The sequence below is a fragment of the Crinia signifera genome, chromosome 4, assembly GCF_055691185.1.
Source record: "Crinia signifera chromosome 4, ASM5569118v1, whole genome shotgun sequence".
NCBI lineage: Eukaryota > Metazoa > Chordata > Amphibia > Anura > Myobatrachidae > Crinia > Crinia signifera.
The window spans coordinates 201,417,193-201,435,758 of record NC_139220.1 but is presented as its reverse complement, the minus strand read 5'-3'; the positions used below and the strand labels follow the sequence as shown (position 1 = coordinate 201,435,758).

Below are 18,566 nucleotides of genomic sequence, written 5' to 3'. Positions count from 1 at the left end.
CAGGGTATACATAAATGCTATTAACAAGGGATTTTAGACTACTTTACATTTAACCTATGACCAAATGATGTGGTATTACTTTTGGAAAAGCATAAAAGGCTTCCAAAGATTGTTAAAATTAAACAAATAAAAAATGGAAACCATGTATCATAACTGTGTCCCAAGGACTGGATTTAAGAAGCATTACATTCAAGTTCTAGGTCCTAACAACCACCAATATTTTCTTTTTTGGGGGGGGAGCATGTAGGATAATTACAGACTAAGCCAAGTAGACGAATGCTTGGTCAACTGTCAGATAAAATATCTTGCAGACTGACACCCAGCAGGTATCTGTAAGAAATATCTCACAGTGTATAGCAACACAATATCTGCTTTCCTCCTCTTGAGAGGAGACATTTCTGCATTTCTTCTCTGTGAAGGAACAGGGGAAATGACTGTCACTTGGGCATATGCTGCCCAATGTGGCGAAAAGCAATAATTCAGCATGTCAACAGACAAATAAGTTGTGGTCGGTCAGAACTTCATGCAGATTACCAGCAGATCGGGATGTTCAGTATATGATGCATGACCAGAATAAGTCACCTACAGTATGCAAAAAACAAAAGCTGTAGGTCAGGTGCAAGAACCATATTTGGGAATCACAACACTAGACTATACCAATTTCCTTGCAAAAACAAACATTTAACACCAGCCTAAAGGTTTTCTGCACCTTAGCTGGTAGAGTACTTAGCTGGCAGCTGCTTAAGCTTTCAATTAAATGGCATTTGGGAGGTGCCTTATTACCTGGGCCTGTGATTTACCTGTCTTCTGGCTTACAGTAATGTGCTTTACAAAGATAGCACAATGCTGCAGACAAATGACAGGCCAAGTATCCCTGTGGTGTCTAGTGTTTGAAATATTACAGTCCGCACAGAAAATAAATGGTCCACACAGAATATAAAAAAGGTACATAATACAAGGCAACTGTATTTAGATGGTAATCAAATTAAATAACATGAAGAAATCCTTTAAAGTAATATATTGGGCCCATTTAGTATATACTGAGTATGTAGTATTACTAAGGCAACACCTTGAGAACCATCATGCATTTCAAAATACAGTACTGGATCAGTGCAACTATTTTATATAACATTGCATTGTTTTATTGACATTCGTGTTACTAGCGGACTACACTTTGATGCACAACTGCTGAACATAGCCAGGGTTTCCCAAGACAAAGTGAATACAGGAGGCATTGTATCAGGGATGCTTAGAATGCCTTCTCAGCTCTTAACAGAAGCATTTAGGAATAGGAAGTGCTACAGTTGAATTTGGCTGCCTATTACATGGTCTGTTGAGAGAAACATGTTCGTGGCTAAACTGCATAAGAAGTAGTTGCGCAGAAACAAAGAATTAATCTGAAGTTTCCAGTGCTGTTCTAGCACAAAGCTACTCCCAGTGCAAAATACACAGTGAAATATGTTCCCATTACATAGATAAGGCAGTGCAATGTATGTTTTTATTTATGAGAGAGCAACTCAATTCTACCTCATATAATACTAATGGAGCTATAACTTATCACAATTATGTCTGCGACTCTTGTATTGATATGACAGTTCTCAGCATGTTTGCTTCCTAACTAACCAGTTTTGGAAAAAGTAATGTAAAAGGACCCAATTTTTTTTTTTTTGCCTGAATATACCGTGGGCTTTTAGAATTTTTGTATCTATTATTTTACTATTGTTAAATGTAAACAGAATCTGACAAAAGCTGAAAATGGTTTGAAACTAGACAATGTCATATACCCCAAAATGGTTTCTTAAAGCCGCTATAACTCCCACAATGTTATTTGTGACCATGCTGTATTTTTTTTTTCCAATGTTTTTAGATGTACAGTGTTTCAGACTTAAGTGCTAACATGATGGTGTGCGTACAAGTCTGATAGTGGAGACACCTCGCATACAAAGAACGGGTTCTGTGTCCTTGCAGGCAGTGGATGCTAAGCCCAGTCTGTTTTATACCCCTTTCAGACAGACAATTCTGCCCGGTAATTTCGGGAATAACACAGGTTTTTCTGTGTGAAAGTAAATCCTGTGTCACCGATCCTGGAATTGACCAGGGTCGAGGACATGGGTACTTATGACCTGGGTTGACCCTTTCACACAGAAGAAATATCCGTGTTATTCAGCAAACTACCGGGTAGAAATTTTCAACACAGTTATTTGGTCTTCTGTGTGAAGGGGGGGGGGGGGGGGGGTGGTGTGTCAGGCTGCTCTCTGCATTATGACCCGGCATTTGAAATGCCATGTATTTCCTGGGATTTTCAGACTTTTCTGACTGAATGGGGTATAACAGGGTGTTTGGGAGTAGGGAAGGTGCAGCAATCGGGTCCATCAAAACAGACCCGGTTATCTCTATTTTGTGGGATTACAGAAGTATGTGCATCTGTAGCTGCAGATTCACTGATCTCAGAAATCGGAGTAAAAATTATAATATTTAGTAGTAGTAGTAGTAGTAGTAGTATTTATAATATTAGTATTATTATTAATATTACTATGAAAGCTGGAATGCAAAGAAAGTTTTTTTGATGAAGATTTGGGACATGAGCACGTACATATTTTTTTGCAATTGCATTCCATTATGTATACTGTATTTTATTTCCAACAAAGCCTACTATTTGTACTGGCTTAAAAATGTAATTATAGATAATACTTGCATGACTAGTGAGAAAACAATGTACAAATGGGGCATGCAAAATTCACTCCAATCACACCTTAGACGACAAAGCTTATGTTCTGGCTAAAGTGAAGCCATTCGAGCAGATAATATTTAGTGTGTAGCACTAGAAGAGTTATTATAAACTGAACGTGAAAAAAGCAGAACATGTAGCCATTAACAGAAGAAGGAAATAACTAGCTCTATAAAATGTAACAAATTCAGTACAAACACACTTGCGTTATTTTTCAACTTTGTTCTATGACCTCTGCAAATATTCATGAGCAATAAAAATGCAATTATCTTATTGAATATAAAATATTACATAAGAATATTAGACCATTAAATTCAGCAGAATTCTAAGAAAGTGCTTGAAATAACACAGGCCAGTCTATTTTTAATTTTTTTTTGCCATCAAATTAACTAAATGGTAAATAGGAGCTGTGTTTGTTTCCATAGCAGCAGAGAGAATACCAAGTTTACTGCTTGGTATTTAACAAAGTGCATGTGAAAACATGTGATCAGTGTGCATTTAAAAAAAAAACAAAATAAAACAGGTGACCAGACTACATTTGAGAGAACATGTGATGAGAGTAACAGCTATAAATAGAACAGAGCAGATTTTTCTTGCGTAACAAGATTAACAGTTGAGCAGATAAACTGAAATATTTGGTAATAATGCAATAGACTAGGAAGAGGAAGTTTCAGTGTTTGCGATTTATACTTGTATATTCCATATACATACCTCCGAACTGTCCCAATTTTCACGGAATATCTTTTTTGGCATGCACACAGCGTCTATTCATGCAGACTGAGGGGCTGGGTACATGGCCAGCAGCTCACATAGCGCTGGCCATGCACCAAGGTCGGTAAAAAACAGGATCGTGGTCACACAGGAGTGATGCAATGTGCAGGTCACGTCCCATATTTGCTAGACCATGCCCCCAAATTTCGGGCACGTGCCTGCGCCGCACCGGAGTCCCGCCGGATGTGTTTGGAAAGTTGGGAGGTATGCATATAAAGAATATAGTAATACATTTATGTCTGTTTGTTACTACAGGGTGCTTAACTTGTGATAGGCCTCAAAGGTTTTTTTTATAACTTTAAAGTAATTTACATAATTTAGTGAAATTTGAAATACCTTAAGAAACATGAGGAAGGCATAGTAAGTGTTGAAAGTGTACTCCATTAGCATCCATGCAAACTGTTCATGCTTGTGCAAAGTGAAGACCACCTGTTCATGCTTTTGACAATAGTGTTGTGTATGGCAGTGTCCTGTGGTGGCTCCAGGGGTGCAGCTGCAGCATAGTCCAAAGTTCAAATAGGGGGGCCTCACCTGATGCCTCCAACTGTCATCTCATAGCAGTTCATTAGAAGTTGGTCTGGCTTCCCTATATAAACTTTGGATTGCACTGCAGCTCAGCTTTATGGGGGATATTTAATATTGCGACAGGTGGAAATATCAGCCATCAGTATTCAATCCCGGACATCTTTGGGCAGGACTCTCCTCATGCAGATACGTATCTAGATAAGTCCAATCTGTATTGTCGAAGACAGCCACTGGATTGTCCAATCTGTATCCGTTTTCAACTAAATTCTACTGTTTTCACTGATAGAGTTTCTGAACGTCGGAATCTATTCCGACAGTCAGAAAAACAGACCTGACATTGAATAGGTTGAATGTCAATTTGGCCTAATCTTGTCGGAAATGGGCGATATCTCCACCTGGCTTAAATATCGTCCCAGATTGATTACCCCCAGTGTTGGTTAAAACCTTCCATAACATTCAGCAATGCACCCAAGCTTGCCCAGATGCTAATGGTGATCACTTACAACTCTTGCTATGATTACCTCATGTTTCTCATAGACCAAGGTATATTTGTTGACATCAATTATTTTCAAAGTTATATGAAAAAGCTTTGGTGGTGTATATGGAGTGAAACACCCTGTACTATAACAAGCAAACCGCTAGCAACAACAGACATGCAAGCATTGATTTAAATTATTCGATTAAAAGAAAATGTGTATATTTGGCTGTCAGCACTGAAAAGGAAATGTGCTAAATACCACCTACATGCTAAGCTGATCCATTTGTCAGCACATACTGAATCCTTTATTACTCCTCACGTGAAACCATATATCCATTCATACCAATGACAAGCCAAAAAGCCAGTGGGGCTGTGAAAGGCATGCCGGCATTATTTCATAAAAGGATTCACTTGCAGTAGTAGCTTTACTTATGATGTGACCAGATACTGTACATATCTCAGAAAGTTTCATTAAGTAACAGTTCTAATGATCATCACATGAAAAACATCTGATTCCTTTTAACAAGAGTGGTCACTTTCAAAGCATCTGTAACATAGCTTGTGGTACATCATTTAACTAACCCACATGATTCTTCAAACACAATAACAAAACTTAAAACCTTACTGTATGTAGCATTTATGTAGAGTATATAGCACACCACTCAAATCTAAAAATATTCTACAGTACAGTATATCCATTTATACTGGAATACAGTTTGTTTTTACTCAATGTTATACAAGAACATACCTACAGTGTATTAACGTGCCTTAGCTCTGTGTACAGCCATGACATCAGAGTATTGGATGTCATTTGGAATTCATTTCTATCAAATGAGGTTAAAAAACCCTCAAAGCACATTATTTATTAATCTGTCATTTGTGTATTGATGCTTTAAGAGCTGCAAACCACATTATTTATACCAGACCACATGCAGATTACTGTAAGCCACTAGTTTTTAAAATGAAGTCTAATGTTAAAATATCTGCTAGCAACTGCTACAGAGGAGTAAAGCCAGTGGCTCCCAAACTGTGTGCCTAGGCACCCTGGGTGCAGTGAGGCTCTTTCTCGGATGCCTCGGGTTGGCTGTCCAGAAGCAAATCCAATTATGTATGGTCAAAGTGAGAGGCGAAACCAGTGTTAGTGGCTGACAATGAGAAAAGATGTGTACAATCAGAAGCACAACTGTACACCACCAAATAAATGACCCTAAGGATGACAGGTAGGCACAATTTGCCTAATTTACCTATTTATTTATGTATTTACAAAATTATCAATGAAAAAAAACTATTATTCTAGGGGTGCGGTGAGAAATACTGATACTCTAGGGCAGTGATGGCTAACCTTGACACTGATGCCCTGCATCAGTTTTAGCATGGCCAAATAGTAAAACTGTAGCAGGGCATGCTGGGATGTGTAGTTCAACAACAGCTGAAGTGTCAGGGTTAGCCATCACTGCTCATGGGCGTCTTTATTCAAGAAATTTAGGTAACCACTGAATTAAAAGTCCATTTACTTATTTATTCACACTGCCTGTAGGGAAAATGCGGATAATGTTAAATAACTGCAGAGTGCAGTCAGGGTATGCCGACAGTTCTGCCAGGCCTGGGAAAATATGGGGCATTGTCAATGGAAGGGGACATTGCCCCTCCCCCCTGTAAAAAAAGAGCAGAGGTGCCGGTAACACCGGCTGGATCACTCAGGGAGAGAGACAACAGGCTTCAGCTGCAGCTGCGTCTCTCCCCAACTCAGTACACAGCACTGAGCAGCGTGTGCTGGGCAGTGAGAGAGGCTGCTGCAGCGACAGTTAGTTCTTTCTCTCCCTGTGCCTGGCTCTTTGCAACAGGGGAGAGGGTTAAACAGCCTCGGGCCCCTCCATCTGACCCGGATAGTAAGGACTAGCCCCACCGCCCCTCAGCGCAACTGAGTGCAGTATTTTTTATATATAAAAAAAAATCTCTAATATCAGGAACCTTTTTACAGGCATCATATTTAAAATGCATGTGATTTGAGCAATCCCACAAGGAGCAAGACTTAAAACAAATTTCAAGTACATTGTACTGCAGAATTGTAATAAAATAACTATGTAAGTATTTTTCCTTAGGAACATTAAAAATATCCGTTAAATCTGAATGCTAAATTTTTTTATTAATCATGATTAAGAAATAATACAGTTTTCCAATAATGCTGAAAACACACACTTAAAATAAAATGCATTATTAAGCAGGGCATGTACAGTATTTAAGGGTACTAAGCAAAGAAAAGAAAGACTTCCCTATTTAATCAGCTAGTAACAGGTGTAATGGAGCAGAAACTGTGCCCTCATTCAGAAGCAGCTGTATTTGCAAATCAGAGAATCAATCTGTAACCTTTATACATTTAAACTGTAAAATAGTATTTGTTATAGGATGGTAAATAAAAATAAGGCAAAACACACTATTTTGCTCTTTAGGTTTCAAAAAGTTCCCATAAGTATCTGTATATTGTGTCACAATACTATTATTTGGACTGCAAGTGTGTTCAGAAATCAGAATTGCTGATGTGTGCAGGTAATGATTCATTCTCTGAAGCCTCAGTTCTAGCCCAAAGTAGAAACAAAGGGGCCGATTCATGATCACTCATTGCGCACATTTCTGTGCATGTGCAAACCACAGCATCGAACAGCTTCGGCTTAGGCTGCTCGATGCAGGGAAGAGAGGGCCGGGAGTGGACACTGGCCCAGAGCAGGGGAAAGCCAAGTGTTTTATGGGTCTCAAAATCACAACTGACTAAATCAGCCAATAAATCAATATTGTTACTATTATTACACAAATGTAATTGCCTCATGGTACTTTATGTAAGATGTAGGAACAGCACCGTTTCAGCCATTAGAATGATTACGTATACCCCTGTTTAGAAGAACACAATATGTAACATGTCTGAGGCTCTGGTGTGCAGGTTGTTGGAGTTCATCTTCCAGAATCCTAACTTTGGCAGCTAAACAAATGTTAAACAAATAGCAAGTGAACCCCTTGCCAAGTTTTATCACAAGTTGTAAACTGATAGCAAATACTGTATTGCATGCTGCCCTTAGGGAAAAAAAAAGCAAAGTTAAAATTCACAAATTATACCGGATTTATTAGACAAAACTGTTTTTAGATTAGATCTATACATAAATGTTAGCAGTGATCAAGCACAATGGACCAAAGCCAGAGTACTGAGATATAAAGGGCCCCTTACACTTGTGAGATTTTACCTCAATTACACTTGTCCAACAAGTTGGACCTGATTGACTTAGAGATATATCCTATGTGCAGGAGGATCACTGTACGCCCACTGCATTGTGAACCCCTCAACCTGGTTCAGACCCAGAGACGGGGACTACCAGTGAATTGGCTCCATCCTGCAGATCATGCAGCCCACGACAGCCGAGCACACAGCAACTTGTTAAATGAAATTAATGGGTAATTGAGATTACATTTATCTGCTAAGACTAAACTGCTCATATTCTTTTTCCTTGTAATAAAAATGTTTTTTTTTTTTTTAAATAGTATGCATGTATTCTGTAGTATCCATATTATTATTTCATACAATAAGCAGGATGCATTAATGTTAAAAATGTGTGCAAATCTCCTAAAATTCCGTTTTCTGAGGTTATGTCCCTTACCGCATATGCACCAAGCTCCGGAATGCTATATATTATGGAGCTTGGATTCAGTGGGTAACACCATATTTATGTAACGTTTCCCTATAGAAGCCTATGGGCTTCTATCACATTGCCCCCTGAAAGGGATCTAATGGGATGCCTCCAGCACCCCTAACTGTGCAAAATGTCACTCTGCGCATGCGTAGAAGGACTACCTGGTCCTAAACCTGGATGTTCTAACACCACAAATGACAGCTGTGAGAACTTATCTCGAAACCTATGGTGTAGCATGCATTAGTGGCAAATTTACTGCACAAGAAAATGGACTGTAATTGAATAGCCTCAGGTTTAAATGCCTGAGGCTACCGCCCTTTTCCCCAGTGCATGAAATTACCGCTACTAATTGAAACCAGCCTTTAGGCTACAATGTACAGTATATTATACAGACACAAATACATTACAAGAATACTATGTCACAACTAATTATCTTGTGACAAAAGATTGTTTAAACATATAGGTATCAATTCAATTAGGCCGATATCAATTCTCAGTAAAATTGCAGGGTTTTTTTCTGCTCCCCACAAAGCAGGTGAAAAAACTAGGGAAGTACAGTATTTGTTTTAAAAGGTTAAAACGTTGGGACACATCTAATACACCACTCTGAATGAATAATAATGAAATTGGTGGGATTTAAATACCTGTAGTATACATTTGGGCAATAAAATAGGAGGTACATTTTTCTAAAAGGCACAAAAATGGGTTAAAAGACATAAATATAGAGGCGTTATATTGATAGGAAGTTTTTTTTTTTAACTTGCAGATAGAAGTTACAAGTGGTTTTTCCAACATTTTACAAACCTTTATAAAAGCACTAAAAGATCACATTACAGACATTTTTTTTTATGTACCACAAAACACTGGTATAATGCTTGTTGGCTTTTATTTTCCAACCATTACTAAGAAATGTGTCAACCATATGACACCTTTTAGGAACCTCCAATACTTTGCGCATGGCCATTAAAAGCAATTTATACTTTCCTGCTCTCTTAATTGCCACTTTTATTGCATAATCTCCAAGCACCAGCTCTCCGTAGGCTTTTAGCCTGTTCCGGGTCGGATGGGATGAGGTGATCCCTCTGTATTAGCCATAAAATTTGAAAGCAAAATAAAACTTTTTAAGCAATATTTATTTTCCAATTTATAAAATTAAGAGTACATGTTTCCATACTACTTTATCTGCTTCCAAAATGCTTTTTATATAGAGAATAGTCAATATGTTGTTATATAAAATATATATAAAATACACAGATAAAAGATTAATCACCCATTCCTCTCCCACCTACATAATTGGCCTTATCTCTCTTTCAACTCACACCCTCCCTCTTCACTCCACAAATGCATGCCTTCTCTCCTGCCAATGGGTTACTTCCTCCCATTCCTGCCTCCAAGATTTTGACAGTGCGCCTTATCTCTGAAATTCTTTACTCCTCTCTATTAGACTCTCCACCTCCCTACAAAAAACTCTAAATGATCTCTAAAGACCAACTTCATCATTAAAGCCAGCCATCTCTCATGCTAACCTTTGTAATTACTTCCGTGATGTTATCAGTCTTTTTTTTACCATGTATTTATCCTAAATTTCCTTGTACTGTTTTAATTTTTTGGGAGTTTTTTTATCATTTATGTACTGTTAGGTGCTGCGGAACCCTTGTGGCACCATATAAATAAACTATAATAAATTGAATGATTGAAGGTGGAAAAAAAGACCTGCGGCTCAGGGTTTTTCCAGTAGTCGTGGAGTTTTTCTATTCAGCTGGATGACAGAAAATGAGATGCAGCGATTTCTAAAGAAATCACCACATCTGTTTTCCACGAACCTGCAGAGCAGGTATGGTTTTTCCTAAAATCTTTAACAGGAAAAATCACCAGAGGACTAATTAAAAAATTGGTAGCTTCCAATTAGCTTAATTAGTCTTATTCACCTTCACAAGTGCGTTTTCTCCTCCATTGTCAAGAACCAGAACTCCTGCAGCAGCGGTAAGGGTAGTAATGTGTGGTGTGTAAGTATGTATGTATGAGTGTGTGTGAACCCCTACTGCCCTTAGTATTAGTACTACCACTGGTCATGAGCCATAATTAGTTTCCTATTGCATGTTTTTTTTTCTTTACCAAAGTGTTTATTAAAAGACCAATAACACTAATATATATGTAGGTGCGGGTCTGTCCTTGATGTTACTGGTCTTTTAAATTGGATCCTTTCATTAGGAAAGCATTTTTTTTTTTGAGTAGAGCCTTTAATAATGGTAATTTTGTTACATACAGTATGATAGGTTATCAAGGACAATGGGGAATAAATTAAAACTTTTTAAATGAAAGACTTTGCACATGGAAGTAATGGTTTTTTTTAGAAATGTGTAAATAAAATGTGTAAAAGGCTCTTTTATCGACCATAAATGTAAAAAGTGTCATGCTTACAAGGCAAGGACATTATATATACAGGTCGAGTATCCCGTATCCGAATATCCGTTATCCGAATTATTCCGAAATACGGACATTCCAGAAAGTGAAAAAACATTTTTTTTTTGATAAAAACTCACTGGGGACATATGTAACAGCATCACTGGGGACATGATATGTAACTGGCACTATATATGTGCAAGACAATGATTGCTTGGCATTCAAATTCAGTGCTGAGATAGTACACACATTTTGTTTCACGTTTTGAAACCTTGTTTTTTGAACAATTAAAATATGTTTGTGGGTATTTTATGTGGTATTAAAATATATTTGTGTGTATATTATGTGTTTATACAGCATAAATGCAAGATACTTCAAAATACATCATTGAAATATTAAAATATTCTGAAATACGGAATAATCCGTTATCCAAAATTCTCCTGGTCCCGAGCATTTTGGATACGGGATACTCAACCTGTATGTATACCGTATATGTTAAATAACATATTGAAGACGTCAAAAGTATTTTTGTTGTACTGAAAGACTAGGAGAAATAATGCGCTGTGCAAAATAATAGGATATGAAGATTAGACTGAAGAGTGACTAAGACAATGCACATGTAGGGGCAGTAAGGAGCACTCTCTGTATGGTGGACCCCACCTACCGTGCAGAGATTATGCTATGCCACAATGTGGTAGCGGATGTTGCTTACAAAGGAACACCCCAATATGGGATGTGCTGTGCTTTTTAGGAGATGATATCTAGGTCTTCATTTGCATGATGTTCAATGTGCCCGATTGCATCCTGTTTGGAGCATCTTCGGGCTGTGAAGAACGCATCGCAATTCTTCCATCTGCATTTAAGCATTTGGAAATTTGGGTTTGTGTGATCAGTTAGTAGGTGTTGTTTCAGATTATCAATTAAACCAAAATTAAGCAAGCATCCATGCCACTAGAAACGATAATTTTGCATAAGGTTTAGACGCACAGCTTGAACACAACCATTATATAAACCAGTGTAGATCATGCTTTTGTGAATTGCCATACACATGATTATGTCTGAATGTTACAGTACTTTCAGATTACATTAGTACTACATTCATAAACATATAACTGGGAAAATAAACTTGTATACTTCAGCCACTATGGAACTTTACACCCCAGCATGCTCTACAACAGTTTCTAGCATGCATTAACAGCAAAACTATGGGTGGACATAATTGGAATGTGTCATGTAGCCATGTGATATATGATGCAAAAAGTGATTCATTGGGCAAAACAAGTGTTTTTTATTATGAGGAATTATTTATGTACACTAGCTTACTTCTTTAAATATCTATGCGGACATTAAATAATTAGAAAAAAAATCCAAGCATTTTCCTTAAAATACTGAAGAGACAGATAATTTCCATGCTGTTGAAATATAATGGGAGGACCATCCAAGCATGCACAGAGGTACCCAATGACAGAATTGTACGGTCATGGACAAGTTGTTTTGCATTCTGGCCTCCCAGGCACCAAATTAAGGTTGTAAATTTGACTGAAATGGGAAGATGTGCTTGAAAAAATATTATCTACAATGCTTCATGTACATTGAAAACAAAAATGAGAAGTCAGTTCCCGAGATATCACAAGCAAAACTAGTCAAGAATTATCTATGCACCGCATTGTAATTAGTTGCTACACTTGTTATAAATGGCTTATTGCCAATGTAGAATAGAAAACATACTGTACGGTTAAAAAAAAAAAGTACCTCTTTTAGTGTTAGTTAGAAGAGATAATTAATTCCTCATGAAACCTTAACTGTTATAATAAAAATTATTGTGTTCAGAATCCAGAAGAGCATGAGTGCCGCGAACAGCTGGCCATTTAAAATATCCGTTATTCCCACAATTTTCCAGGCTGTTGTGAAATAAATCAAAGCCCACTCAATGATATTTATTTGTGAACCTGTTCATCATAAATATAGCTTTAAAAGCAGCATGGGTACATATAATTTGTGGCTTTTTCAGATAGAAACAGCTGTGTACCAAACCATTGAATTTACTTTGCCTGGTGCTGGAAAGTTAAAATACTTAAATATCCCCTTTTTTTTGCCTCAGTGCACCCGCTGTCACTGAAAGGCCCTAAAAATACGCTAACGCTTCACAATACTTAACGGACTATAGCCGTGAACACCTGCGTAAACCTTAATGCAAACTTTTTTTTTTTTTATACGCCAACCAAGCAATTTAGGGAAAAAAATATAACACATTGTATAGTACAGGGCATCAGCTGCAATGCATTAGCCACTACAGTCAGTCATCAGCAGTTATTTTAAGACTAGTGCATACAGTATTTGATGTTTAATTGAACTTTCTGTATTGGTGTTAGGTTTAGACCATGTTTAAAAAAAAAAATCACTAGCCAATCAGCTTCTGCCTTACAATTTACAGGCTGTGTTTGAAAAAATTACAGGAAATGATTGGTTGGTACTATATCGCCCCCAATTCTAGCTCTCCAAGCTTTGATAAATACCCCCTTTAGTATAATTATGTTTGATGAATAAAGCTAAAGTCAAGTAAATAACATCTACCAATAAATTAAAACCAATGTTTCATTCAGAAAATAATTGAAGACTTCCAAAGAGAAGCCGGTTAGAATGTTATAACACTATGTTAAACAAGGACTATTTTTTCCAAATTTGCTGCTGTTATTGACCATATTTTCAACTGAATTGCATTACACCCCTCCATATCTAAATAGAATACACATTTACGTACATTTTTTCTTGCATATGATCCATTTATTAGTCAATACCTTTTTTAAAAATCGCTTTTTTACTTTTGCTTCCGTGCCATACAAAAAAGGTCACGTACCATGGCCAAAGTTCCAGACCACTTGCAACCTACTGCAAATTACATTTTATCTCGTTGACAACGACTGTCAACAACATACATCCCAGAGAGGCAACAATTAATCTCTAAAACCTTTCGCTCATCACTAGATGCAAAGTACAAGTACAACTATAATAGCCTGTTATAGAAACATAGAAACATAGAATTTGACGGCAGATAAGAACCACTTGGCCCATCTAGTCTGCCCTTTTTTTAAACATGTTAAGATGTATTCTGCTGTTTATGAATAGGAATCGATGCAAATCACTATGGAGCAAGCAGACAGAGATGTGAACACAGCAGACAACTCATAAAGAAAAGACATCCATATATACATACTACATGTACCTCAACATTGTGGACAAATTATACCACATTCAAATTTAGTCAGCAGAGATATGTGTCTGGATGACAAATGAAGCATTCCCTGAAGCGATACATCTTCGGAGCTGCTCCGCTCATCAGCAAAGTGTTATGTTCATATTAGTGTTAAGAGAACTTTCTTATAGAGATTGACCACGTCAAATGAAAGGGTACTGATGTAAAAATGAAACAATTATCGATTCACTCCTAATAACAATGTATTAAATGCATCATAACTGTCCATTATCTGTTTTTTTTATCTGTTTATTTTTTTCAATAACAAAATAAAATCCTAATTTTCTCAAATTAAGGGGGTTATTTATTAGTGCTTTGAAAGAGATACAATTGTGAGTGATAAAGTACTAGCCAATAAGCTTCTACTATATATAGTAAAGGCTTTTTTGGAAAAAAGCAACAGGAGCTGATTGGCCAGTACTTTATCTCTCACACTTTTTTCATTCTTCAAGCTTTGAGAAATAACCCCCACATATGATCATGTTTGGAGTGTTATCAACTCACATACTGTGTAGCACGTGTTAAAAGTAATGTGAATTCTACACCATAGACTCCTCACTGTATGCAAAGCTAATAATATTTTGCGAAATGCTAGATTATGTATGGCCTTAGATAGAGCATCTGACCCTTTCTTGGTTGAATTTTCCTATGTGGCAATTTAGCAGTATAATACAAGGACTAACCGGTCACAGGTCTTGTTAGTTCCCCGCCATTACTGGTACTTGTTGCATCGCTTAAAATATAATAATGAGCTCTGCTGTACCGGTGCTTCTTACCATTAAGTTTTTGGTAAAACAAAGTGTGCAACAATGTCACTAGCATTTCACCTACACCTAAAGCTTGCATAAACATATAAAAACAGCTGCATACAGCATCAAGACTAAGTATGGGAAACAATATAGGAAGATAATAAATAATAATAATAAATAACCCTCTGGTTTAAAAGAAAGTTTGCATTCTGTTAATTGTAACTGTACATGTCCTTTGTTAATGAGATGGAATAATGAAAATCCTGGTAATCTCTACAACAATCCATGGATAACATGAGACACAAGGGTTGAGATGGATACTTTACAGTTTTTAATGGCGGACCATAGGTTACTCTCAGATTCCAAGGTCTATTAAGAAATAACGGTAGCTGCAATATTTTGTCTGCACTATTTCCAAATAACATATTTAGCTTTAATAATAATCACCAAAATGTATATATTCAACGTTGACATCTTCGGGAATATATATTATTTTGTATACAGTGTGAACTTAAGCTACAGTACCTGTAGTTGTACAGTATGTGTTTCACCTGTGTAAGACCAGCTGATAAACACACAATGAAGTGTTGCAGTGAAAGACAATCCCCGACATGACCTCATATTCACCTCCGTGCACCTCATGTGTGGAATTATTTATCAGTTTAACTTTTTCAATGCTGGGAACTTCCCGTTGGAGAGCAAATGTTTCTCAGCCGGTTGGAAATACCCTCAGCTAGAGTATGTAATAATATATAAATGGGCCCTATCACTGCAACTGAATGGGAAAAATAGAGTATTAGAACAAAGTCAGCTTTGACCTCTGCACTAGTAACTGTGATCTCATGTGTTTAAACAGACAGTTTAGTATACTGTATTATTGACTGCAAGAATTGTATGAATTAAGTTGGCCAGTACATGAAAGGCTTATTGCTCTCCACCCCCTATGGCTCAGCAGCTTAGACAATAGCCCTGTATTGAATCTCTTTACTCAAAGGCTTCTCTTCTAATGTGCTTAGAAAAGCAGCGAGCACCGATGGGGAAAGTTTGCTGCCAGTAAAATTGATCATAAAATTCTCAATGGTTCTTCTTAGGTTCTGCACAAAGACATAACCGTGAATCATGGCTGGCAGTTATGAGAACTCATACTTGCCTTTATTTATAGGTACACTTTAACCCTACAAACTAGAAGCGATTTGAATGATAAATAATTTTTAAAAGAACTATGGTAACGTAACACGCCTGTAAATGACCGTAAAAGTTAACAGATGTGGATTTGCACATGCAGGTTTCTATTTATTTCCCTTGGCTTTAAACAACTATTTTTCAGCGCAATAACTTTTGGAAAGACACTCCGGCTGCAGCAGGGATCAATTAAGAAATGCCTCATAAATATTTATTTCCATAAACATTAAGGGCACAGCCACGTTTTCCAGGAGAAAGTATAAGGCTGACACATTCCGACGTAAATCCCTGTTTAGCTGATCAGATCCCATAACATGGCACTCAGTGTCACTCTGAGTACAGTCACATATCCCATTCAAGTAGAACAGTGGGGGACTAGCACAGATTCCCAGCTTTATATAAATATGAAATGAGTTGAGCATGGGGGTTTAATAATGTGTTTTCCTAATCTTTGTATCCACAGCCAATGATAAAGGTGGAAGAAAAACACTGTATCTCATTTTATTAAACTGCATTATTGGAATCCACAAGCATCATCTCTAGCAGGACACAGAACACAGAAATGTGCTGTAATTCAGGGGACTGCTGAAAGCATCATGATTAATGCCATTTTCTACAGCAGACAAACAGAAAGTGGGGAAAGAATCCATTGCTGATCCTTGCTTAGCAGCAGCCTTATCAGATCATCATGGCAATATAAGCAGCACATCATTAAGAAATTCAAAGTGATAGCAATTGATTGTGTGATGCAAGGTAAACTCCAGACATCTGACAGCACAAATCACTCTCCCTAAAAACTCTGGAGCCTGGAGGAACTACAGGATGGGAATATTCCCCCCACCTCACTCTGTGCTCGCTGCACACACACACACAGACACACACATACACATGAGCAATAATGTAGTACGGCACACTGTTCTAGGTCTCCCACAACACTGGATGTGTACTTACATTCTGTCAGAAACTAGCAAACGGCTATCGACCATCATATCAGGGAGAAAATCCAGCTTGAATGAAGAAGTCATGTTCTTGCTTCTGCACGCCGTTCTGCTCTGGCAAATAAGAATGTTTCTCTGCTTGTCTGATTCAACAAGAGTGCTGGCCAAGAGACAGGCAGGGACAGGTGCGGGAGGCCTCCCCAAGGCAGCAGCCAGAGCCGGCAGTTGTCACATTCTCTCCCCCTCTTGTTTTCCTCCAATCCCTTCTGAAATCTACTGCTGAGGCAACTGTCTATAGAGTACCAGGTGCTGAAAGCATAGGCGGAGCTCCCTTTCTACTGCAGCTCCATTTAACCCCTGCACTTCTCCCACCCTATTATCCCCAGTGCATTAGTACATCCACTTCATTACCCACATGTTCACGGGCAATATTGTCAAGTATCATTTATTAATATGTTAATATATAATTATTTTTCATTGTGGGTTAGAAGATACTGTGGCAGATAGAAAAGCATCAGTCACTAGTGTAGCTGTAACTTTTATACATAGTTTCTTTAAAATGCATTATGCAATGTACTGTAGATAGCTTTGCGAATATTCAATATGTTTGCGAATATTCAACGACCCCTATCCATATACTGTATTTTCTATTGGTGTGAAGTGAAATACTGTAACTTGCACTATCTGCAAATGAACCATGTACATAAAATATCAGTGAATTTTGCAATGTGCACTGAATAATTATAATTGTCTATGTCAAAACAGAAAATGTAAAATATGTTGTCAAAGCTTGGAGAGAGATAATTGTTAGAGATAAAGTATCAATAAGACAGCTCCTGTCATTTCTCATGTACAGCCTGTAAAACAGACATATGCAAACTATGGCCCTCCAGCTGTTATGAAACTACATATCCCAGCATGCCTTGCCATACTTTTAGCATTCTCTAATAGCAAAACTGTGGCAAGGCATGATGGGACTTGTAGTTTCATAACAGCTGGAGGGCTATAGTTTGGACATGCATGCTGTAAAATGTAAATTAGAAGCGGAGTACTTTATCTAGTACTGTATCTCTAGTACTTTGGGCCTGGTTCGGACTGGTTTGCAGAAGTGCACACACGCTGGAGCGTGCCTAAGTAAGCCCCGAAACAGCGATCACAGGACGCAGTGTTTTGTGGGACCGGTCCAGTCAACGCTGGCGTGTCCGGACCGCTTGGAGTAAGGGCCATGGTGGCTTCGTGACATAACATGCAGCTGCTGCAACCCAGAACATTGCTGGCCTCTGTGTGGTTTTGCAGGTAGGCTGCGCAGCCAGGGGGCGACCGTTAATGTGCAAGCACTTCTCTGTGTAGTGAAGCACGCGTACTTTAACAATGTGCCCGCCAATTTTTTTTAACACATCACAGGGCGGGACTAAGTGTGCGGGGTGGCCTTGTCCTGGGCTGTGTGCTTCCCCCTCCCCGCATCCTAAGGCCACCAGTTGCACTTTTTGTGAAGTTTGGCAAAACTGCAACTAGGATCAGGCCCTTTTATATATATATATATATATATATATATATATATGCTTGCAGAGCGGCACTCCTAATTGCGTCCCTGGTAGGAGGTAATGAGCTGGTGCCCGCCGGAAGATAGCCCGTGGGAGACCGGCTGTATATGCATGTAGTGACGGCGGCACTCAGAGTAAATGAAGAGACTGGAGACCTGATAACTTCAGTAGAGAGTAGTCAAGCAGAGTAGTCAAGCGAGGGCACAGCTATGAAAAAAGTGGGAAATCTGGGGGCGTGGAGACACGATCATCTCATCATTGCACAGGCCCCCCCCCCACTATGCAATACCCACATTACTGCCATTGAAAAGCATGGGA

The 18,566-nt window shown here is 38.1% G+C and overlaps 1 protein-coding gene across 40 annotated transcripts in view; it reads right to left on the bottom strand.

The window, feature by feature from the left end:
- The window catches only part of CELF2 (CUGBP Elav-like family member 2), a 448,556-nt gene that overhangs the window by 391,775 nt on the left and 38,215 nt on the right, over positions 1-18,566 (bottom strand). For 2 of the 40 annotated variants that reach the window (XM_083183447.1, XM_083183434.1), the window contains exon 1: positions 16,718-17,000. The exons of 33 other annotated variants lie outside the window; for them this stretch is intronic. Coding sequence is in view for 6 of the 7 variants with exons in the window: in XM_083183434.1 (XP_083039560.1) it covers positions 16,718-16,791 (74 nt within the window). In the remaining variant the exon portion in view is untranslated. Of the gene's footprint in view, positions 1-16,717; positions 17,002-18,566 lie in introns of those variants that run through there. 5 more of the 40 variants (XM_083183452.1, XM_083183455.1, XM_083183423.1 and 2 more) reach the window with 4 other exon arrangements.